The 25,816-nt window shown below is 40.8% G+C and overlaps 1 protein-coding gene across 2 annotated transcripts; it reads left to right on the top strand.

Moving 5' to 3' along the window:
* Positions 1-211: 211 nt before the first annotated feature.
* Positions 212-25,816, top strand: mrrf (mitochondrial ribosome recycling factor). Of its 2 annotated transcripts, none has more exons than XM_085358152.1 (7): positions 212-271; positions 4,729-4,905; positions 5,041-5,193; positions 13,570-13,688; positions 23,185-23,276; positions 24,574-24,676; positions 25,521-25,816. In XM_085358152.1, exons 2-7 carry the CDS (start codon positions 4,731-4,733, stop codon positions 25,596-25,598), a joined length of 720 nt encoding a protein of 239 aa, XP_085214278.1. In that variant the 5' UTR covers positions 212-271; positions 4,729-4,730; the 3' UTR covers positions 25,599-25,816. The 2 variants fall into 2 exon arrangements, with proteins under 2 accessions (XP_085214278.1, XP_085214277.1); XM_085358151.1 differs by having other exon boundaries at positions 24,574-24,733.

Here is a 25,816-nt window from a genome sequence, read left to right as displayed (position 1 = left end):
CGCGGGGTGATGACGTAGTTTGTTTGAGCATGCGCAGAGTCCTATGGGAGCACTCGGTTACTGTTTGGTATCGCCTATATCATTCTCCTACAACGCTTCCAGTGTCCTCTTAGTCGGTAACCCCGCCCAGTCAGTGTAACCTGTACGGATATCGAACATCTACCAGGTGGCCATAACATACAGTCTCGTGGTGATGACGAAATAGATGTCAAACGCGTTTTCCCCGATGGTTGTTGCCCAGGCTGACACGCTTCTGTGAAGACTTTTTGAAGTAAGTGTGTGTTCTGGTGCACTTTACAGTTGAGGCTTTTATTTTGCTGGGTTGTTGTTGAAATTAAGGGTAGCACTGTGCTGAACACAGTTCACTTTGGTTCAGTTTGCCCCCTGTAAGAATGGAGAGAAGTCTTACTGACCTTCTCAACCCCTCAGCTATAGAGTCGTACAGTTGGTTAACCTAAATGTGCATGGGCTTGTATGATAGCTCCCAACTGCTGTAACTGCTGTGAAATTTGCACCGAATCGTTCTGGTGCTGTATGCAGGAGCGAGTCCACAGTAATATAAAAACATATGAATTTTTAACGTCATGTTAAGTTGCGCATGTGATGTGCCCCATAGATGGCTGGGGCGCACGTTTCTTATTGATTTGTGTGTTTGATTTGATTAATTGTGAATTTACTGTTGGTGTCAGTAAAACTAGGTGATGCTGTGTCATGTTGCTCTAGTTTGTCCTCTTATAGTCGGAAAAACTACAAAATTATCACTTTCATACCCAGCTGGGTAACAGGAAGTCTGTGAAAAGGTCCATTAAAACACGTACATAAGCAATAGTTCCTGTTTTTACATATTTAGACTCACTGGATATTAGGTTCATCTTACCTGTATTGGATTGGGGGCCATTTGAGTCCAGTAAACCCACTGTCATTTTCAAGAAACCAGTGCGTTCTGGTGTTATTTGAGCTATTTGAAACTGTGCCATGGGTTGCATCATCATTGCTGATTTGAGGCAGGATGGATGCTTGCTGCAGCAGAAATCAAGACTCATCTTCCAGTCTTCTGTTGTCTAATTTTGGAGAGATCGCGTTTATTATAGCCTCGCTCTCCTGTTCTTAGCAGACAGGAATGGCACCCAGTGTGGTCTTCTGCTCCTGTAACCCACAGTGTTCGGCGCGTTGTGCACTCAGTGATGCTGTTGTCTATACCTTGGTCGTAACTAGTAGCTATTAGAGTTATTATTATCTTCCTGTCACCTTGAAGCAGTCTGACCATTTTTCTCTGGCCTCCAGGGACAGTTCAACCAGAGAACTTCTGCTGACTGGATATTTACTCTTTTTCTCTGTAGACAGAGTGTGTGGGGGAAGCAGGGATGAGACACGTGCCTTTGTCTAATTGTAAAGCCATGTCATTTAAATATGATGTGTGACAAAGCTGAATTATGAATTGTTGCTGTATAAATTGTGTTCATTATCACAGATATAACATTCTTCGTGACTTTTTTTTTCAAAATTTGGGGCTTTTTTCAAAATTAAATTCACAACATGAGACAGTGTGGCAAGATATCAAACCTTATTTTAATCGCGCACAGAGTGTAAAGACAAGAAGGTTTAGTCACGCATTCAATCACCCAAAATAAACAGCTGTGTGCCACTCCTGTTTTTGTACTATGATGGTTTAAAAAAAAACAAGAAAAAAAACCACTTTAGCAATAGTAGCACTTTTGCTTCGTTGAGTAAAGCTCTGCCAGAGAACCTTTTCTCTACTCCAGCTGCACCTTTCAACACTGGGTACTAAGACTTGGTCACAAGAAATGAGTCTCCATTTCTACATTATGCTGTGGTAAAAACATATTCATCAACACATTATGCTGATTGATTGTTATATCAGTCGAACTGCAGTGCTACTATGTGATGAAATGATTAGTTTGAATTGATGGCATCCTCAAGCCTGTAACAATGTGAAGTATTGTCTGGTGCCTGCTTCTAAAATTTGGGGATCTTTTGCATTTTTGGTATTAGACAAAAAAGAACATTTGAGGAAAGTTTAGGAATTCATTACACACTAAACCAGGTGCGCTCAATGGTTTTTAATGAGAAGAAAATAATTTGTTTCGCTCCCAGCATGAACATCTTGTTTGAGGAGGCAGAGCCACGCAGAACATCATCAGATACTCTGCTGTGTTGTTCGCTGCTCAGGCTGCAGAGCGAAAGGAGAGAGAGCATGCGGGTTCACCAGCTGGTTTCTGCTGCTGGAAGACACAGGGTGTGTCTGCAGCTGCTGCCGTGTGTGTGAAATCTACAGGACGTGAGGCTACAGTATCCCACTGAACACCTGTGCCTCACTCTTTCTGCTCGGCTGGCTTCTTAAAGAGATCTGTCACCGTCCCGCATCTCGGCCTATCGTCTCTGCCACATTGTGGCGTGTCGCATCATACTTGCTGGGAAACCTGCCGGCCGTGGATGCCTGTTTTGGGCTTGTACTGGAGGTGGTGGTGTACTGTGTAGCCTAAATATTGCCAAAGGAATGAGTTTGGATGTTGGTTAATATCTGGAGTGAGCGTTGGATTGACTCCGGGGGATTAGTGGTAGCTGGAGGTATAATGGCGAACAGTGAGGTCAGTGTCATGTCTGGTTGGAGACAAACCACACCCAGTGGCTTGTTTAAAGCTCACTGTGACACAGCCTTTGACTTAAAATGTTCAATTCGGGTATTAAGACTGTTCAGACGGTGTGTTTCCCCTCACAGGTCGCAGTTATAAATACACGAGGCACAATAGAAGATGTCAGGCGGGCAGCAGTGCACCGCACGCTGTTCACAACCACTGACTGTGAAAGACAGGCTTTAGAGTCTTGTTTGTGTCTGGGGGGCTTAAATATCTCCGTGTTTTTCTGCACTTGTGTGTGCACACCGTGGGTCAGTGACACAGTTCACAGTCAAGAGCCTATTTGTGAGGTGGGGTGTGATTCGTCCATTGAAAGGCAGGGCCTGCTGTCATATTGTTGTTTTTTGGGGGGTTTTTTGAATAGGAGGTTCCTCCCTCAGGAATGCCCAGACGAGTGCGCGTGGGCTGAGATAATGGTTAGCTTTATCCCACAGATTTATGAGAAATGGCATGTTTTTAAGTGTATGAGTGTAACTGAATGTAATGTAGGTGGTAGAGCTGACTGTTGAAAGCTTCACAAAAACAGTGACATGTGGATGGATTTATAAGAACCAACCGTCTGTGTTCTACTTCGAGAGAAACTCTGGTCAAATGCATGGGCTGTAATTCAGGTGGAAAGGATTCATTTTTTTTGGAATACCAGAAAAATAACAAACTTTTATTTATTTAGATCAGTTGATTAGTAATTTTTGAGCTGCTCTCAAGAATTTCTTATTCATAGGCTTTTATCTCTGTTTCACAACCCAAACACGCACATGATTTTTCATGAAAAGAGTTTATTTCTTTTTTTTATTATGTTCTAAGGGGATCGTGCACATTAACATGCACACCGAGACTCGTGTAAATGTGCTTTAGTTACACTGGCTGATTTTCATCTGCAGTCCCTGGCAGGTTTACAACGTTTGCACAGAGTGGGGAAAAAGAAAGACTTAGTTACACTATAAAGGTAAACGTAGTTGGCCACCTACACAAACCCACTCCATGACACTTTAAGCACACAGTTTTTGTGCTGATGTTAATACCAGAGGAGGTATGAACAGTTATCAAGACCATTCACCTTCGCACCTGCGACCAGTTTAGAATCACCTAGCAACCTAACCCCATGCGCATCTTTGGACTGTGTGCAGACACAGGAAGAACATGCAACAAAGGCCCCAGCTGGATTCAAACCCAGGATCTTCTTGCTGTGAGGCGACAGCACCGTGCTTCCTTGGCTGTGTTGCTGTGGTATTTAAAAGCTTCTATTTTGCAATAATATCACTCCACTCAGGGCTGATTGTGGAATATCTACAAGGGAAGAACTTTCACAAAGTGACTTTTTGAAACAGCGGCACCCTTTTACAGCACCACGCTCGAGCTCTTTAGAGTGAACATTTGTAAAGACAATCTGCGCGGCTAGGTACTTGAATTTACACAACCGTGGCAAAGGGACTGAAAAAACCTCTATCGGATAGTGTAACATAACAGCATGTTCACAGTCAGAAACAGAGTAAAAGATCACTTATAAACCTCACAGGGAAAAAAATTAGTTACAGAACTTTGGAAAAAAATTAGATCAGATCAGCTGTTTATCAAGCAAACAGTTTATGATGTCATTATGTGCTCTCACTTAATAACAGGTTTCATTTACTTACAAAAGAGCAAATATTGATCATTCATCTGCAAGTCAATCCCTTTTATTTGATTTGAATGCTTTAATAATTTATGGAGACCGTAACAGAAATGCTACAAAGCAAATGTAGCAGATGACAGATTAGTAGGTTGCATTCATTTTGATTTAGTTGCACTTCTGTCAGAAATTATCATGCATTTACTGAGGTGCACACAGACTACGGTGCCGTACTGTTAGAAGAAGATGAAGGCCTACCTCCTGCTGGCTGATATGAGCTATTACCTCATTTTGATTAATATTACCAGCTGTGCTTTCAACTGCTTTTCTGATTGAATTGTAGCTCTGTCGAATGTAATCACATGTTGCCCTTCCAAACTCAGCTGTATGGCATTTATCTACTTTAAAATGTTTTGTTAATTTAAACTCTTCCCCCCCCCCCTCCCTTTCCGGTGTCAACAGTTATGGCTTTGAATCATCTGAGCTTGCTGCGGCCTCTCCTGTGTCAGCCCCTGCTGCGACATGTCAGGTCTCCGCTCACATCCAGAGTCAGCCTTAGGCCTCTTCTGGCTCCTGACGCTTTCCACCACCCTGCTCCTGCTGTATGCATCAGGCTCTACGCCACCAAAAAGGCCAAAGGTCAGTGAGGAGATTTCTGAAGTTAACTTGTACAACTTCCATGACTCTGCTGGCACAAATGTGATGTTATTTATCTAGATAAGTCTCCACTCTTCCCTCGGTTTTTTCCTTCTTTCTCTCGTTTAATCTTCAAAGCCAAGGCAAAGGGCCAGTCAGGGAAGGTGAACATTAATTCATCTCTGGTGGAAGACATCATCAGTCTGGATGAAGTGAAGGAGGACATGACCACTGTTCTCGATTCGCTCAAAGATGACTTCACACGAAACCTCAGCATCCGAACCTCGCCAGGTAGTGAGCTTATCGTACTTTTCTTTCTTTCTTTTTTGGACTGTGCCTTTCATTCCTCTTGTTTTAGTACAAAGTTCAAAGCAGAGAACAAAGGGTTACCAACAAGGCAGATGAAGCATGAAAGCATTACCTCTAAAGTTAAAAGAAACGTTCAGACATCACTTCATGTACGTACAGTCCAGACTGAAAACATTAAGACAGTTAAACACGTGGCAGCTAAACTTTACCTGTGTGCTCGTCCAGCTTTTGTTCATGCACAGAAAAGCTCACCAGTGCCTCACATAACAAGGATATCACAAAGAGGAATCTTCCACAAAGGCCTGTGGATTCTGTGTGAAATGTGAATGGAAGCAAAATGCAGAAACAACATTTTAAAATAGAACATAGATAATATCAACTATTTCAACTGAGGAAATCTAACATTTTAAGAAAATTATTGTCTTATTTTGAATTTGAGATGTGGTTGCAGCAACAAGTCTCATAAAAGCTTTAAACTGCATTGCATCCTCTCTTCTTTTAACAACAGTCTCTAAGCATCTGGGGACTGAGGAGTCCAGCTGCTGGACTTTTGGGAGAGGAATGTTGTCCCATTTGTGTCTGCTATGAGTTTCTAGCTAAGCAGTCCTAGGTCTTTTTTGTCATATTTTTCATTTTCAGCTGGTCAAAGGTCTGAAATGCCAGCAGGCCTGTTCAGCACCGCACCCTTCTGCTACAAAGCCGTGCTACTGACTGGTTGAGATATGATGTCTGAATTGAAGCACATGTTGCTCTAAAACCATTGAGCGTTGATGGTACCTTTCCAGATGTACACGCTGCCAGTTCTGTAGGCTTTAATGCACCATCTGAGATGCTGGCTTTTAAACTGAGTACTTATAATAAGCTGGACGGTCCCTCTCCTGTGTAGTCCAGTGTCCATATTTTCCAAATAGAATTTCACATTTTTATTCATCTGACAACAGAACAGTTTTCCACTTTGCCGAACAGAGAAGATGGCAGCATTCCTGGATCGCGTTCACGTGTGGCTTCGTCTGACAGAGCTTTAACCTGTATTTGTGGCCATCACGGTGAACGGTGTTCACACACGGTGGTTTCTGAAATGTTCCTGAGCCCATGCAGTGATTTCAAAGACAGAATCATATCAGTCTTTAATCCACATTGCCTGAGAGCTTGGAGATCACAGGCGGCCAATATTAATTTTTGATGATGTCACCATACAGAGAGTCTTTTGATGATATTATGTACTGCAGATGATGTTGGAGAAACCTCTGCTCATCTTTACCACCACCAGGGAGGTTATGTTTTTGACATTCTGTCTGTAAACCCGATAGTTTGAAAGGTCTTCAATCAATTCTGATCAAACTTTGTAGTAAACGATCCATTAAAATTGAACGAGAGAGAAAGAGAGAATCTAAAAGACGATGACGATAAACAGTTAAAGCCTTGGAGAAGTCGATAGACATCATGCTGGTAATGGTGTAAATGATTCTAAGCATTTATTATTATTGTTTTCCTTCACGGGCATCTTTCCATTTACTTTTGTGCTCCTAAGCTGTTAAAAGAATTACGTCTCCCACTTAGTTCTTTTCAGATTTCTGCAAACCTGCTCGAATTACAGCTGAAACCTTAGAGTGTTTAGGTGAGCTGCATGTTTTTGAGAGGTGGGGTTGGGGCTAATTTTCATCCTAAAATGTGAAAACTTGCTCTTGTTCACATCTTTAAAGGAAAATATGTATTTATGATGAAGACAGATGAGTTTTTAGGGGTTATATTAATGCCAGAGGAAGACATTTAATGTGGTATCCATTATTTCGTTTCAGAATTAACATACTGGAGGGAAAAAATGGGTAACTGTCCAAATATAGTGTGCACAGCGTGCACTGTAGTTAACAGGGGGGCTTTTTCTTAACGTTTTTAAAACTTTTGGAATCAAAGTCTTTCTCGGACACGGCGCCAAAAGGCTTAGCATAAAGAGATCCCTATTTGATGTTACCTTGACCCCGCCTTGGCCCCTGTTTCCCCAAGTACATCCAGGTCACAGCCTTTTTCTTTTTTTTTTTCCTCTCTGCATTTTAATAAATGGGGGCGCGCTCGGGGAGTCAGAGGTGGGGTGTGTAATGGAAGCTCCCCGGGGACGAGGCAGCTGCCTGAATCGGACTTCAAACTGAAATTACTTTGAATTTGTTCCACTTTTCTTCCGCACACGTATCTGATTTGCTTTTAGTGTAATATTCCTTTTTTTCTTTTTTTTTACACAGAATGAAGACACATACAATATCATGAACCCTTCAGTGTCCAGCTTTGCTTTTCACATTCCCAACTTTTCTTTTTTCTAATCCGGTTATCACTCAATTGATTTTTGCTCTGAGTCATTTTCTGTGTGGAGCCCTGCCTCTATTACTTTTGTCTTATAATTTTCCAGTGCTTCTCAGCTTCATACTTTGTCTTTTGACTAGATAAGACCACATAAGAAATTTTTAAACCACCTTTTTACAATTTTATAACACGTTTCAGTTAAAAGTTCCCTTCATCGCTTCCTCTTTTTCCAGTCCTTTCTACCGTTTTTTTGCATCCATCCCTCTGTTCTGTCATCCTTCCTGTGTCCCCTCCCCCTAATCCATATATCCCTCGCTCCTTTCCTCTGGTCCATTCATCCCCCTCTCCTCTGTCCAGCTGGACAGTAATCCAGGGAGGCAGCAGGACTTAGAGTTGACAGCAGAGATGAGATGGTGGAATGGGATGACGTCAGCTGTCCGAGCGTATGTGTGTGTGTTGTTCATGAACCTCTCATCTGGCTCTCATTAAACTTATGAGAGTGAGTGTATGACTGTATGTACTGCTGTTTGTTGCCATGAGTCTGTACTTATGTGTGCAGCAAACACGTAGCAGAAAGTCAGACAGATAAATGCAGAGAGAGGGAGATCAGTGCTACGCCCACCATCTCATGGTCATCGCAGATGGGTAATGTGACTTGGAAACTAGCGCTGTGTCCAAGAAAACATTGTTTAAAGTAGACTTCACATTCTTGTTTCTCGCAGACGGGTAAAAACAACAAGCTGAAACATGGATATCGCCATTTCTTAAGCTTTTAATCAGCATATACTCTCATTGCGGTAATTGTAATCCGCCCAAGCTGCAATGCATGTGGACACCCGCTGCTCACATCACATGTAGGAAATCATTAAATTACCGTTTTGGAAAGAGCACGGCTATGAGGATGCACTCATTGGATGCATGTGTGTGTGTGATTGAGCTGGTTCGGAGCGTGGATCTGCAGAAATTAAACTGAATAAAAACATGTCCAGCTGTCTTTGTGAGAACTGGTTTTGGACGTCAGATTTATGACATTTTTACAGGTTTTTGTAAAAGAGTGTTTTGGCCTGCCTCCTTTTTTTCACACTCCTTCAAAAGCCTGTTTGAGGGTGAAGACTTGGTTTTAGGGAAACTTTAGAATTAGGTTTACCGAGTTTTTCCTGGCTGAAAACGCGGCTCTGTGCTGAGACTACACACAAAAGCACATCAGTCCACATACGGTAATGAGTCTTACTTAACAGAGCTATATACATTTTCCTTTTACCCCTGGCCATTTGATAAAGAAAAGCATATTTATCCTGGAGTAAATAAAATAAAACCACTTTAAAAAGAAACGTCTGAAGTATTAATTTATCACAGCCCTGGTGATTTTCTTTTGGAAGAAGGCCAATAGAACAGAATTTTATATGCAGGAAAACCCCAGAGTTTAGTTTAGTTTAGGTTTGGACTGGAGGTCTCAAAGTTTTCATGACTAAGAAGCCGATGTATGATTTAGGACAGCGCAAAAAAAAAAAGAAGCACTAATCCAACATATTTAGTGTTTGTAGCGCGTCAGAAAATGGTTATGTTGGTAATCGCCCTTTTTGTGCTGTTGGCATTTCTCGACAGCACCTATATTTGTAAATTTCTTCTAACAAGGACACTTATAATCAGACACAACCGGGCACAGGTCAGAGCACTTACACAAAATCATAGTGCTGCCTTTCATTGGATTCAAATCAGTGCAACATTTTGTCCTCAACAATCTGAGCAGAAGTAAAGCTTTTCACGTGTAAACGAGAACACCGGTCAGCACACACAGATGCAGTATTATTACTCCACAGCTTTGCTGTTATGTGAAACAAAAACCATTTACACTATTGTTCAGAAGTTTTAAGCCGCCCCTCGTTTTGTTAATTTGCTAGGAAAATTGGAGACTTGCAAATCCAAAGTCAGTTTGTACAAGTTTGAAAGTCAGTATTTGATGTAATCATCTTTATTCTTCAACACAGCCTGAACTCTCTGAGTCACACTTTCTAAGAATGTCTTTATGTAGTCCTCAGGAATAGTTCTCCAGGCTACTTGTAGGACATTCAGAGCTCTTCTTTGGTTGTTGGCTGCCTTTTATTATGTTCTCTGTCAATGCGACCCCAAGCTGCTTCAGTAATATTGAGGTCTGAACTCTGGGGAGGCAATCCATGACTCAGTGTTCCAGTGTGTTTTCTGTGCAGATGTGCTTTTACTGCAGTGAAAGCATGCTTGGAATCATCGTTATGGTGAAAAATGAACCACTGTCAATCAGAAGATGACAGAGACTCCACTGTATTTTATAGATGCCTGTAAACACTCACTGTTGTAGCCTAGTCTTGATCTCCTTCATACATACTGATGATAATTTGAAAAATTTCCACTTGGATTTGCATCCCATTAAGAACTGTTGCTAAGAATGGATTCATTCCTGTTCTACTGTAATTTGGCATACACTGCACAGCGCTCCATGCCAATATATGACAGGTTTTCAGTTAGTAACTCTTTGGTAATCACCTCGTTGGTGCAAAAATATAAATTGGTGCAAATTTCATTTCAGCAAAAAAGTGCATTTAAAATTGGTGTTTTGTTAGGTTGGGCGTTCATCCTTGAACGATTCTTAGGACAGTGTTAAGTGACTTAAATAATTACAAAAAAATGGGGTGCAAAGACTGGACTGAAAATGAGTCATTGTTCAAAGAAAATGAGAACTATTGATCAAGATCACTTTTATAAGAATTACAATAAAGTCTGGCTTCTTGGAAGCAAAATATAAAGCCATGAGAGGTGGCTCAAGACTTTTGCACAGTACCCCTTTCCTCAAAAAACTGACTGGAGCAGGCAGCAGTCACTCCAGGAAAGGGAGAACTACCAAAAGGCGAGAACTGCTCATCCAAACAACCTCAAACTGAGCACTGGGCTTACTCGGGTGAACGACATTACAGCCAGCAAGTTTGCAACGGTTCAGACAAACACTCGCTGAGATAGGCGAAGGAGATGGGAACTGATATAAATTTTTACAGCACCTTTTTAAAAGGAGAATTTGACATGACAAGACGCAGAGGGAAAAAGTGCAAATTAATGTGGTACGTATCCTGATTACACCAACACCCAGACGCAGCATACAGCTTAAAATCTGTTTTTGGTATCGTTAAAAACTCAACGTGTTTAAAAAATAAAGAGCATTTTAGCCAAATTTCATCCGATATCTCAACCAGCTGCCACCCCCTCTCACCATCCATCTTTGTAGCAATGACCGACTGTCTGCCGGCCTGCCTGCCTGCTTAAAGTACTTGCAGATGTGCTGGTGCTCGTTGTGAAGGTGCAGGTAACAAAGTCAGACAGGCAGAGATATGGGCATGAGCAAAGTAAAAAAGGGAGACGGTATAATTGGCAGCAAAGTAGGCAGCGTGTCAGCTGATATCCATGTTATCACATCATACCAACCTTTTATTTTTAATTCCTTGCAGCTGTATCTTACTTTTTGATTGGATATGTCTCTCTCTTTTAACCCTTGAAATCATATGATAAATTGATCTTTTAGAGAAAACTACACCACTGGCTCACCTTCGGTTCACCTCACATTTCCACAATCACACACCACTAGCGCAGCCCCCCACCGGGTGAGCCGGGAGGGAGTGATGTAAGGCAGAGGTGGAGAAGAAGGAAACAAGCGCGTCTGAGGTTAGCCAGATGGAGGATGGAGAGGAGTGGGTGGATGCAGAGAGGGAGGGAGGGACAGAAGTCAGCTTGTGTTGGCAAACATGCATTAGTTTCGTTCAGTGTTGACAAAGAGGGGAGACAATAGATCATGGAAACTTTTAAGAGTCTGACAGTGGTCTCAAAATGAATATTTTTTTACTGTGCTATTGCACGTTCCTCTGTCTATCTGTTAATCTGTCCAAAGGACTAAATGATTTTTCCCCACATCTATTCCATTACACCATAGCAACATCTTATTAACTATGTGCCAGTGCTGGTGTTAACACACAGGGTGAAACTCTATAGTCAGACCATTTTTATTTTTCAATTTGAGCTATTTTGCTTCCATAGCTTAAGCTCCAAAATACACATTTGGGACCAAAACTGGTCTTTTGGTCGTTCTTCCAGAGTAGTTAATATCTAATGATAAAATACTCCATCTGTATTATCATACATATATTTTCAGAAAGGTTGTAATGAAAAAAAGCCTCTGATTGATTTTTAAAGTGATATAAAGCTACTTGCAGCTGCTTTGTTACTCGTAAGTAGTCGCCGTAGCATCGCTCCGCATGTTTGATTTGGTAGATTTTCTTTTATCTCCTGAGACAAGCCCAAAGGCGTTGTTTGCCTCCTCCATGGATCAGACTGGGAATCATTCACTTGTTAAGCAAATGTGCAAATCACTGCAATACAAATGCTGGTTTAAAATTGACAAATCGAATGTTACAGTACAGGATTTTAGAAGACCCGATCAAAAAGAGATCTTTTTTCATACTCATAGCTTGAAATCTTCCAATTTAGGAGCGCTAACAAACTCTTATTTTCCTCTCTGTTTATATTTTGAAGGCTTTTACAGAAACCATTTGATAATATATCTTTAAGAGACAAATTTTACTTTGTTTGTAAAAGACTTGATTTTTTTTTTATGGCTCTTGAAAGTATTTTCTGATTTATGGAGTGATTAAAGATAGATTTCCCTCCATCTGTGAAGCAAGAATGAATGATTAACCTGGCTTTAACCAGAAATACAGTTACTGTTCTGTTAGTAATCAACTGGGCTGTTTCGTGGTGGTAACTGCTGCTTTTTTTTTTTTTTTTTTTTTGATTTGCTTTCACCTGATTTTAAAGCTACAATTTACAGCTTTCCTCTAAATGCGTCACAGAGAGGCGATAATTAGGTTACTGTTTTGAAAAGAGGACAGCCATAAGCATGCATGTGAATATGAATGCATGTGTGCGTAGAAATGAGTTATTAAAACATGTCCAGCTACAGTGCTGTGCAAAAGTCTTGAGCCAGCCTCCGTTTCTTTATATTTTACTATAAAAATGGGGAAACGGGTGCAGTTATTCACTCAAACATGTTGAAATATACATGGAAATACAACATTTAAGACATTTCATTTGAGTTTAATTCAAAGCTCATCTTTGAATGTTGGCTGCCTTTTGTTCTGTATCAAAATGATCCCACACTGTTGAGGCCCAGGCATTGGGGAGGCCAGTCCACGACCAATATTCAATTGTATATTTTTCTATCCAGGTATGCTTTTACTGCATTAACAGCGTGTTTGGGATCATTGGCATTGCTGATAAATGAATAACTGCCAATCGGATACTTTCCAGGTGCTGCTGGAGCAATTTTGAGACGATTCTGCCAACACAACTCACTTAAATGCGTCCCCAGACTGTGACCGAGCCTCCGCCGTGTTTTAAAGATGGCTGTGGATGCTGACTGTTGTACCTCTCTCCTAACCATGATTTGCCAAGTTTTTCGCAAAGAGCTCTTTGGGAATTACCTTGTTGGTGCTAAACTATTATTTCATTCCCATCAAACTATGTTACATTTGGCTTTTTTTTTTCCCCCCAACTATACAAATTATGTGTTTCTGCTAGTAACAAAATGCCTTAAAATACATTTTAAAATTGATTCTATGGTCTTCAAAAATGGAAAAAAACAGCCAATGTCCAAAGAGACACTCTGAAAGACCTTCAGAGTGCCTGGAGAACTACTACTTAATACTACTTAAAAAAAAAAAAAAAGTCTGGTTCCTTCAAAGAAAAATGTAAAGAAAATGAGAATGAATCTATAATTATAATTCTGGGGTCAATGCATATCATATCTTTCTGAAAGATGGATTTCATAATTAAAAACAACAGTAAGAGAAAAAGAATTAAAGTACATTAAATGTATAAGTTAAATCTGCCTTACAGTAGAACGGTTAATCCTGTGATACGAATACAAAGGAAAAATCGGGATGCTACAGTGCACACAGTGAGAACAATGATGCCTAAACTGTCCATGAAGGTAAATAAATGAAGAAAGTAAACAATGGCATTGACCATTGACCTGTATTTGTTTAGGAGCTCTGGATCACATTGTGGTGACGACTCAAGATGGGAAGTTCCCTCTCAAGCAGCTGGGCCAGATCTCCATGAAGTCACCTCAGCTCATTATGGTCAACATGAGCAGCTTCCCTGAAGTAAGACGATCTCTCTCTCTCACTCTCACACACACACACACACACACACACAGTCAAACAGAGCACACACAGCTATGATTTCTTCCTACCGGTATCAGTTTGTCTCATATGGACAAGCGCGCAGTAACTAAGCTTTGTAAAAATAATCAGACGCACAGACAGATAGATGGTCCTCCTCACAGAAGGAAAAGTAAGCCAGACCAGAACTCGAATCTCACATCACTCTGTAAATGAAACCTGACCTACCTCTCTCTCTCACTATGCTGTGTCTCAGATGCTAATTGATTGATCACTCGGGGAGCCCTTTGTTCTGGGGTGAAAGATAGCAACAAAAGTCTGTATGTGTGTACTGCAGCGCGGATATGTCTTAGTGTGAGTTGTCACAGAATAGGAAATGACCTCATTTTACCCCCAGGTTAGGAAGGAATGGATTATTTTTCTTTTTTTGCTTCTTTTCGCTGCCTCCTTTGCTTTGTAGATTTTCACGTTTTTTGGTGGCCAGACTTTCTGGTGGTCTGGAAAAGCTGAATGTGCTTGCATGTGTCACTATACAGTCATATATCCAGAGACGCTAATGACCGATATGCTCAACTTTTTCTGCTGTCTGCTACATTTTCTTTGATCTCATTAAATATTGAACGGAAATATGTGCACAGTCCTTTATTCTTGCAAATTTTTCTTCTTGTATTATTCTCTTGTATTTTGCTCGTTTGTGTTGTTGTGTTTGCACATCTCTGTTGCTTGTGGGGCTCGCACACAAGAATTTCACTCGCATGTGCTGTGCCAGTGTGCCTGCACATGTGATGTGACAATAAAAAGTGATTTGATTTGATTTGATTTGAAATGACAAACAAGAAAAAAATGATCTGAAAATGTTGCAATGAAAATATCTTCACATATGTATGAATGAGGAAAAGTGCTTCAGACAGGATACAATACGGAAATATGCATAACCAGGGTTTTCCTGGCTCATTATGGGCCTTTGGGGGATTGGCTGTGCACAGCAATAAAGCACGGTCACCGGTTTCACTACAGAGACACAGAAATGTGTGCAATTTCTTACTGTTTAGGACTATTTCATTAATAAAATTGACTATTTTGCCTGTGTAAATAAACCCAAATTAACATGTATTTGTTTTCCATTTGGCTCTGGTTTAAACCCCTTTGGATGGATGCCAAAATGTCATTTATGTGGAGGAAAAACTAAAAAAACCAAGCCCAGCGGTGTTGGTATAATCTGGAAGCACACAACAGGAAATAAATGATTTCACTTCTTTAAACAGTTTGCTTTATTTGAGGGTGATTCTTAAACTAAATTTAAACTCTTAGTCTGAGTTTAAGCCCTTATACCAGGTCTGAACTCTCAAACAGACCTGAGAGAGGTGGAGTGAAAAGTAAGGATGGGCTGATTCTGGTAATAGTTTGTTCTAAAGGCCCATTTCAGTCACTCTGAATGCCTATGAGGTGTTTAGAGAAACTCTGCCCACGCCACCCACAGCCACCATATTATCAACCTGCGGAAAACACCGCTCTGAAATTCGGGCACTTATGAAAAAAGAATGACTCAATTCTCAGGAGTTATGTCTAAGATCGTAAAAATAAAGTAAAACTAAACTTCCCGACAGTCTATTTTTTTTCAGTTAAGTCATCACAGTGACATCATCAGACAATATCATAAGTTGGTGTTTTTCATAGTGGAAGGTTGGGAACAACAGAAACTCGTACAAACAATCCGCTTTAGTCCTTCTTGAATCATAACCACCAGTGTTTTCCCAGCAACCAGCAGCCATGCTGAGGTCTAATTACTGTATTCTGTTTATTAAGAGACACCGACACACGCATGAACTTTCAATGATTTTTAATAAAAATGCATTTATTTTCTTTTGATTCATTTTTTAAAAAATTATTATTTATACTGGTTTACAATTCTACTGTTTTCTACTGGGATGGAGTTTACCTGGAAAACTACATGTAACATAATGTTAGTCACTGGACCGCTGTGCATACCTGAGAGGAAGAGGCAGTAAAGTAGAAGGCTGATGGAGGGAGACGATGAGGATGAAGGAGACGGAGGGAGCTTGGAGCCAATAAAGAGAAAGTGGCAAGGAAGAGGAGTTTACTCCACCGTCCTATCTGCATTTTTTGTGTTTCAGCTGCTTCCTCTCATCCTTTTCTGTCTTTCCTCACATCTGGTCCAATTTTCAGTCTCCATATTGGTCTCCTTCAGGTTCTTCCTCACCTCCTCCACTTTCTTTCCATCACTGCCTATCCTTTTTTTCTTGTATCTTCCATTTCTTGTTTGACTGTATCCAGTTCACTTTTTTGCCCTCGGTTTCCTTCTGCACTTCCTTTTAATACTTGTTTTGTGTCCTCCACAACTTGTTTTTCCTCACCAAGTTTATTTTTCTTTTTCTGCTTCTCTCAGCCACTCTTGCACTGCCTTTTGCACTTCCTCCAATTCTTTCTTGTCTTCCCACGGTTGCCTGTGCTTTTCATTAAGTCTTTTCTTGGCCCCTTTCAGCTTCGGTCTTTTCATCTTTCTCTCTCTCTTGTCATATTTCCTATTTGCTTCTGTCACGTCTTTCTTTACCTTCTTCAGTTGTTTTTTTCCCTCCTCTTTCAGTTTTTTGATTGCCACCTTAACTTCTTCCTTTTCCTCATCCAGCACTTTCTTTCTTCCTACAGTTTATTTTGTTCCTCCACAGCCTTCATCTCCTTCTCCAGTTTTTCTCTCTCTCTGCCATCTCCTTTGTCAGACTCTCCAGAGTGCTACAGTTTGGCATCCAAGTCTCCTTTTTTTTTCTCTTTTTAAGGTTTACATTGAGCCTCCCAGAGAGACTCCTTCTACTCGTTGAGCTCCAGTATTCCTGAGCTGCTCCCTCAAGCATTTCCCTTCCACCGTGTCTCTAAACAAGACCCCTCTAAACAATCTTCATCTTTCAGGTGGTTGTTTTTTTTTCTCCCTCCAAAAGTGTTAACATCCTGTCATGGTGCTGCTGGTTTTCTAGTTTTACAGTTATCTGTAATAGACTGTATTTGTTTTGTTGTTAGGAATTTTCCTTGACTTTGTTTGTGTGAAGGACACAAGTATTGGTGTTAAGACTCGCAGGTCTAGTGCTCATCGCTAATGACTTGTCAATCAGAGGTTAGTAAATGAGCATATCCTGGGTAATCCTTCTTACTTAGAATGACTAAAATATCACCTGAAATGGGTGCTTGAGTGAATAATCTCAGCAGGAAAGTGTTTATAGAGGTCAGGGTTAAAGGTCATTTTCCCATAGACTTCTTTAGGACCGGGTGTCTGTCTGTGACCACAAGCATCACACAGAAGCTACATACTTCTTTGGTTTTAATGTAAAGGCTTTAAAAGCATGCAGGACCTGAGCTGCATGTCACATAAGTTGGCTGAAACGTTGTCAGAATTGAACATTTTAACATTCTTTGTTATTTTAACGTTTTGAACTGTTGGATGTTTGACTGAGATAAAACCCAGCACATACTTTTAAAACTGTATTCCTGTACTGTTCACTTGCACCGTCATTTTCTTTTCTCCAAAAATACTCTACATTAACCAATGTGCAGTGAATCTGGGTGGACTGCGAAGGATCCACCTGACGCATTCTTCCAATTGCATGTTTGGACTGCCTTCGTTGCGTCGCTGTGACATAACTTGAGTTTGTACGCAGCCTACCTCCGTGTTTTGTACTTTTTGTGGTCGAGGGCAGTTGAGACAGAACTAATGGATGCTGCTTATAATAGAAAGTGTACTTTAAGCTGAGAAATGACCGTGGAGGATAAGTTAAGAATGGTTAAACTTTTATCGTTTAGCCACAATTAATGCAAAAAATGTGCCAACAACACAGTTATGCAACTATATTGGCAAAAAAATACTTAAATGACATTATGAATGAAACGTAAAAGCACTTATAATGCCGTAAAACGGTCCTTGTCAGTGTTTCACAGAAGCCATGTTGACACAGATTAGTAGTAGTAAACACAGGTGTGACTAATCCGAAGATTCTCAGACGGAGTGTTCATTAAAACAGGGCTGAATGATGACGAGTAGAGTGTGAGTCACTCAACTTTACACAGCTTTTTCATGCTACAGTCACACGAAGGGGGAAGCCGTAGTACGCTGTCACAGCAACGAACTCACAGTCATATTTCCTGTGAAGACGGGGACCAGGCCTCCGACGACTCGCAGTAAGTTGTCTTCAAAGCGGAGGACAGTCAAGTGATGGAGTCAGTCTGCTGTCAGTCTCCGATTGAACAGGGCCAGTCGACAATCATGTGTAATCTGTGTTTGATAACACAGGGATTGGGATCAATCAGTGAAAATCACAAATCTGTTGTTGTTTGTAGAAGATTTTGTTGCTGTCTGTATACATAGAAATTCATATTAGCATTTACATTCAGATTCAACCTCATCAGAATAATACTCATTCAGAAATCCCTCCACAGATCGTGCCACGTTTGCTTTAGAACAGCAATTTAACTGCAACAAGACACTCAGCAACCTTGCTTCTATGTAGGAATATAACCAGAATATATTGAGTCGAGTTTCCTGTGGCAGACAAGTTGCACTCACCGCTGCAGACTGACTCAGATCAGTCTGCAGTTATTTGCAAACCTTAATAAATCTCTCAGTCCTTGCTCAGGTGGATGAGCAACACCCTCAAAACATGGGTAACCAGTTGGTCACCCCAACTACTAGGAGTCAGTCTCCAGCAGCAGCAAAAACCTCATTGCAATCACCGGGCAACCATTAATTCTTTTCCTAGGAGGTTTGGAAGAGGCCGCCATACTATTTTTACTCTGTAAATAAGTGTGATTGAACCACAATGGGTAATAATCAGGCTTTAATAATAATTAGCTTATAAATTAGCACTCTACCTTTTCAAATATGGTCACTTGCGGCCCCAAAAACACCAAAAATATTTTATATGCAGTCTGTCGTTAAAAGTGTCTGGTTATGCAGTGTGTGGACAAACTGCACAGCTTGCTGTTGTGCTATGTTGGCTACAGAAATGTTCCTGAACATTAACCTCCTAAGATCCGAACTCTTCCATGGCATGCATTTGTAATTTCTCTTTGATATTTGGGCTGATTGGGACCTGATGAATGTAAAAACAAAGAATTACCAGGGTTTTTTTTAACCTAATTATTGTTTCTAAGAAAAATAAGAGCCACACATGAGGATATTCGTTTAAAATTTCAATAGAACAGTGGCAATTTAATGTCCTCGTAAGTGGATATCAGGCCCTTGTAGAGCAAAATTGAGGATTTTGGTCTAAATAACCCAAAATGTGATGTCCACATTAGAGATGGACCGATCCGATATTATGTATCGGTATCGGTCCGATACTGACCTAAATTACTGGATCGGATATCGGAGAAAAATAAAAAATGTAATCCGATCCATTAAATATCACGAAAGCACCTCACAAAACTTGCAACACGCCGTAACTCACCTCAGAACGTTAGCACGTCGGAGCAGTATGCATCACGTGATAGAGCGGTTGTGGCATGCAGGACCTGTCGGTGGTCTGGATAGCATGTGGAGCTTCGCTAGCAACCCGGCATTTCATCTCCGACAAAGTTATCCCGGAGAGAAGTAAAGCAAGTGTGTAAGTCCATCTCTGAATGTTTGTAAAGCATTCCTGCGTTAAGCTTAACAAACGACTGCCTCTTCTTGCTGCTACTTCAATCATGAAACTGCTTAACGATCAGCTGATCGGCTTTTCTGTCGGGAGTACGTCTCTCTTGTTTGCTTTTGGCCCACTTTGCACCAGAAAGAGGAAACCAGCGGCTGAACAACAGCAGCACGTTTAAGCTTGATCAGCTGTTGTTAGAATTTATTTAATATTACTTTCTACTCGAGGATCTTTTTCTACGTAGCTGACGGCTGGTAACTGTGCAGGGGCGGATCTAGCAAAGTTTAGCCAGGGGGGCCGATAGGGCATTAACAGGGAAAAGGGGGCACAAAGACATACTTTTCTTTCTTATTCTCATTTAAAATGTCGAGCTTTTAATAAATAATTATCTGACAGCCAAAGTTTTAATTTGATGCAAAATGAATAGAAGTCCATTACTGTATATAGTAACTATTAAGTCTAATATATATATATATATATATATATATATATATATATATATATATATATATATATATATATATATATATATATATATATATATACCCTAGTAAGCTATAGTACTTTTTCCTTTGTGAAGGTACCATCTGTGCAGTCTGCAATTTTGTTGAAGAAAGATGTTGAATCTATTTAATATTTCTTGAAAAATAATTGATTTCTGTGCATTTTTTTTCCCACACTGCATCAAATTAAGGTTGATTACGTCGATTAAGCATCATGAGGTGGAGCGTGAGGGGTGGTTCCCTATTTTTTATTTATTTATTTTTGTTGTTGCTGGGAGTTGGAACCCTATTAGTTAGATTGCTTAATATTTACACTAAGTACTCTTTAAAATACCAGAATAGGGAGGATGGTGTAGGTTTAAGTTTATTAGATTGATCAGTATTGCTGAACTATGAAATATTTTTTTTGGATACAGGTATAACAGAATAGCTTTAGTGTAGTTGTTGTTTTAAACTTGAGTATGAACTTATACAAAATGCAGCAAGATATTTAAAAAACAGTTTTGTTGATTAAAACACACTATATCGGATTCATATCGGTATCGGCAGATATCCAAATTTATGATATCGGTATCGGACATAAAAAAGTGGTATCGTGCCATCTCTAGTCCACATATGTGGACGCCAGGTCCTAGGAGGTTAATGTGACTGTGGCAGAATAATTCATTGCTCTCATCTCTGTAAAACAGAGATTCCTTAATTGGGGGCATTAGCAGGTCCTAAGTAAAGTGACTGTACACTGGCTATGATGACAGCAGATACAGCCTGCATCTTTTCTTCTATATATAAAATGGGTAGAAGAGGCAGTGAAGGCAAACGATAAAAATCTGTCTCAGTAAAAAAAGTTAAAAGAAGCGTCTTTGCACACGACATCCAAGAGCTTTTCTTTTCCTTTTCTTTTTTTTCCAGTACAACTTGCCAAACAAAAACCTGTTTTTAAATATCTTCCTGCACCTTCTATTTCCACAGCCAGTCACCTGAGGGCTGTGGTTTCCCTCATTTGTTCTCCAGGTGAAACCACAGCATACAAACAACATGCAAATCCAAGTATTTATCAACACCTCAAATCTGTGAAGTCAGTTTTCCACCTGAATCCGGAGTCTCTTTTTTTTCCTTCCCAGAAACCCTAGAAACCACAGACCACACACACACTGACGGACACACTCATCCACACGCACGCTACCCTGTCATGTCCCGTGTTACCCATGTACCACACAGAGGTGAGTCGTCAGTACTCAGAGCTAACAGGCTTATAATGATGCATTACCAGGAACTACAGAGGCCCTGCCATTGTTTTCCATTCATTCATTAAGAGCAGGCTGGGACGATACAGAGAACAACATCTAACCACTACGCTCGGATCCGGAGGCAATTTGGTGTGTGTGTGTGTGTCCATGTTTAAGCATTAAATTTTTTTTTAGACACACACACACATTCCTCTCCCTTCGCCTATTTGCTTTGAACCAAGTCGTGAGCGTTTGATGTGAAACTTCAGTGTAATTTCTCTTCCTTTCCAACATATTAACCAGAACCTGCCCAGCCTTCACAGAGAAATTCCACTCGGGTTTTAGTAACCACCGGAGTGGTCGTCAGAGAGGGGAAATGGTGATGAATTTGATGCTGAGAACAATCAAACATAGGTATGGGATGAATCTATCACCCCTCGCTCAAAGAGTGCAACTGCAGGCCTGTTTCCCGAATGACTTTAACAAAAGAAAAGAAACCCCTTGAATTAATTTAATGCACACAAATAAATTCCTTTAATGTTGCTGCCATTTCTTTCCCCCAGTGGATGAGGCCAGAAGGAGCTGTTGAGAAAGCAGGATGGGTTAGTGACGGTTGAAGTAAGAGGAGGAAATCTTTTTTCTTTTTCTTTTCTCCACATGCATTGCACATTTGCTCGCTTTGCAAACTGAGTTATGAGGCTGTTGCGCTAGCTTGAGGAGTGTGGCTTTGTTCCTCTCCATTGTGTCTATGCACTCTTTTAACTGTAGCTTTATGGTCCTATGCAGTCATTGCTTAACTTAAGCTTCACTTGGTAGATAATGTCTCAGTTTTACACATGTAAACATGTCTTAATATGTCATTTTGAGTTTTAAGTGTATTTCTTAGTTCTGGGAAAAAGACCAAAATCCAGCTTCTCGCGTAACTGTTGTTGTTGTGTGTTTGTGGTCCAGTAGTTTCTCTGATCCTGTTGTTCTATCTCTATGCAGCACTGCTGCCTCTTCAACCAGTGTCCACACAGCGCTCTCCTTTTAATCTCCCCCAATCTTAATTCATTATAATGATGACAGCTCCAGTCTGGGGGGAAATTAATAAATCTTGATAAATTCAAGACAGATCCCAAGCTGTTGTTTAAGGATTCAACGGTTACCATAGAGATGCAGCTAACAGTAGTTGGATGTTGTATTATTATAAAAAAAAAAAACGATCCATTGGTGGGGTCTTACTTCTAGACTGTGACTGATATAGCTGCAGGCTGATATCAGTATCTGCATTCATAAAAGTAAAAATGAGAGAAACACCCTTCAACCATGCTGTGAGTGTTCATGTTGCATAGTTTGTCCACCAGAGGGCGCCCTGCAACAAACACAGCATCCTGCTGATCTGAGCAGAGTTGAGCACTTCCTATTTTCTTGGTAAGGACTCGTAAAGGGCAACAGGATAACAAGTGTTAAGGGAGGAGTGTTTGTTTTGTGTATCCGAAGCGGGGGGGAAAATTATACACAGTAATCATTCTACATATACTTCAATATAACTTGTGTAGTTCATGCTTCATGAGTCTTTCACATCTGTAACTCATAATCTTATAGCTCCTGTCTGTGTCATGTACATATGTAAAACATGTTTGCATTTACTGTTTATTAAGGTGAATAAATATATACATGTTTGTCATTGTAATAAAACAACAATGCATAAATACACCCCCCATATACACAGGCGAACAAAGTATAAATAACTTTTATTAATAATAATAATAATAATAACAATAATGTGGTAATGATTCTACCAGAAAACCTTCAAGTACAACTGAGCACAAACTCACAAAGTTTGTGTGTGTTGATCTATCATCCACAAGCAGACTCTCCTGTGGGGTCACCAGGAGTCACCACCCTGCCCTGCAACCTCTCAGTCCTGTCCCACGGGGCCGAGTGTTGACAGTGGCCCGAGGCAATTCCACACTACATGGGATTTCCCTGACACACACACACACACACCATATACACACCACACACAACACCTTAATGATTGCCAGCTGGAGCTAAGCCACTACCTGCACTTGTAGATTTGCTTTTTATTCACTCCAGTGTGTGTGTGTCTGTGTGCATGTGCCCCCAGGCTACAGCAGCGGCCACCCGTGCCCTCAGAGAGAGCAGCATGAACTTAAACCCAGAGGTGGACGGGACGATCATCAAGGTGCCCGTTCCCAAGTGAGTCTCTCTTTGACGCACTCGCAGACAAACACGCCGGAGGCCAGAAAACATTTTTGCTCCCTTTAGCACTTTCTGTCTTTCACTTCTTTTTTTTCTCATTCACCTTTATTTTTCTTTTGGTATTCCTCTATTTTCCTCCTCCACTCGTCTCCGTGCTCTAAACTGACAGGTTTATTGACTTTTGCCTGTACATGTATAGAGACCCCCGGTGTGACGACGTGAGGGTTGGGCCAGTCTCTTTCTCTTTCCCCCGGCCAAATCAAACAACCCGACACAAAACAATCAGTCACTCACTCACTAAACCGCTCTGCCTGTGTATATAAAGTATGTTTTTTTACATATACGCACGTGCGTCTCAGTGCATGAATGCTGTCTTGTGGTTATGTGCATGCATTATCATGAGTGTGTGTGTGCGCATGGAGCAGCAGGTGTTATTCTGGCAGAGGAGGGACACGAGAGTCAGACTGCTTTTCCCCCTGCAATCAGTCTCGGCACGCTCCAAGCCTACATTTGCATTTCCAAAGAGAAGGCGCTTCTTGATTGGCCCTGGAATCGGTAATTAGGCCGTATTGTTTGCAGTAAATAGACGGCGCACTTGGATTGTTTGCAAATAGTCCCTGAGGCAAAAAACAAGGGGAAAAAAAGCCAATTAAGGACAAAGAGGGAGAGTGAAATGGGAAGTAGGACTTTCTAAGTGATTAACAAGTGCAGAGCGAATGCAAAGTTGTTAGGATGACGGATGTTTCGGCTCTGCTCTAAGGTCTGAGGAAGATTGTTTGGTGGTTGCTGCAAGTCAGAGCTAAGAGGATCAGACGTCATGCTTATAAGCACTTAGCGTCCCCATCTGCACAAGTGAGGACCTTAGTTTTCATTATTTTGTTTTTCAGAGTGTATTTGCTCGTGCCACACAAAGTTGTGACTGCTTGTTAGTGTCTCTTACTGAAATGTTGTCGTTTCCAGGATATTTTTAATAAAACCTTCTTACCGTACTCTACAAAACACAGTAATTACTTCCTAGCTCGTGCTTAAATGCGGTCAAACCGAGCTGGTATTAGACTTCATCTCGTCTTAAATAAACATGGTAAATACAGATGCATAACAGGCGGTTTGTGCTTGCAGATGGCAGCATACGCCAAAAGTGATGTCAAAGCTGCTGGCATGCAGCAAGAAGTCTCATTTCAGTATTTAGACCATCTCCCTTTTTTTTCCCTGTAACTTTGAATTCTATATTTTTTTGTACTCTCGTTTTTTTGTTTTGCCTCTCATTTCTGACATTTTTCCCGTTTCCCTGCAGAGTGACTCGGGAGCACAGGGAGAACCTGGCCAAGGTAGCCAAACAGCTCGGCAACAAGGCTAAAGACTCACTGAGGAGAGTGCGCTCTAATGCTGTCACACAGGTCAAAAAAGCAAAGGAAGTACACTCAGAAGACACAATACGACTCGTAGAAAAACAGGTAGGAGACGAGGGATTCCCTGAGATTTAAAAAAAAAAAAAAAAAAAAGTATAGCTTGAGGTGAGGAAAAGATCAAATAGTTTTTCCTCTGTCAGATATGTTTCCCTGAATGCAGCACGACCAGAAGTCACTTTTGTTGTGCTGCACAAAACTCTAAGAAAATATATTTGAAAAACTCATCAGAAATGTGTTGCTCCGAGGTTTTCCCTCCAAACCCCCCCCCCCACCAAACTGAAGTGCCTAGTTAGAGTTTACCAGCTGTTGCAATCAAAACATGAACACTGAAAGGATACAGCTGATGACAAATGATAACTTTATCATCGCAAAGTTACAAAAAGTTTTATTTTATACGGGGACATGGTGAAGCCTCTCAGTTCATCTTCTATCCAATTCAAGCAGTTTTAGCTCCTCCCACTTTAAGAAACATTTGCCTGATTGGCTGCCCCTTGCAAACAGGTTTGACCAGCAGGAGCTGGTGAGACGACCATAGGATGTCAGCTCTCTTTGAGCTTGATCAGCATGCACTGTCATAAGAGCACATATTACAGAAAATAAGGAAAAGTGTAGTGAGTCCACTTCACTGATAAGTTAACTATTGATCGTATTTTCTTTATTTGAAAACTACATTCAAAATGAGAAACTAGCCTCCACCCGAATGGAGCTCACCTCCGCTCACCCTCATCCTTTTCTGGAGCTGTTTCACGCCACCTCTTATTAGACCTCTGCTCTCTGAAGCGTTAACTTTCATTACTTTTGTTTTTTTCCTCCCCTCTCTCTGCCTACACAGATTCAGCAGATGGCAGACAACATTGCAGCAGACATCGACAAGCAGCTTGCAGCCAAGACCAAGGAGCTGTTAGGCTGACTGTGGAACTTGTTATTTGTGTCACTGTGAAACAGAGGACACACTGAAAAGCAGCAACATATCCTCCTTTTTTTTTTCATCTTGTTAATAGACAGTGACTGGATCATGTTGGGGAGGTAGTTTTTGTTCAAACCACATCTTGGGCTCTTGTTCCTGCCCACATCACTGGGTAAGACCACCTTCTTCTTTTTTTTTTTTTTTTTTTTTTTTTTGCTGCG

This window comes from Diplotaxodon limnothrissa, linkage group LG7 (genome assembly GCF_057381915.1).
Source record: "Diplotaxodon limnothrissa isolate DT_005_m linkage group LG7, D_limnothrissa_male_GT1.1, whole genome shotgun sequence".
Lineage (NCBI taxonomy): Eukaryota > Metazoa > Chordata > Actinopteri > Cichliformes > Cichlidae > Diplotaxodon > Diplotaxodon limnothrissa.
This window is presented reverse-complemented; position numbering and strand designations above follow the sequence as displayed.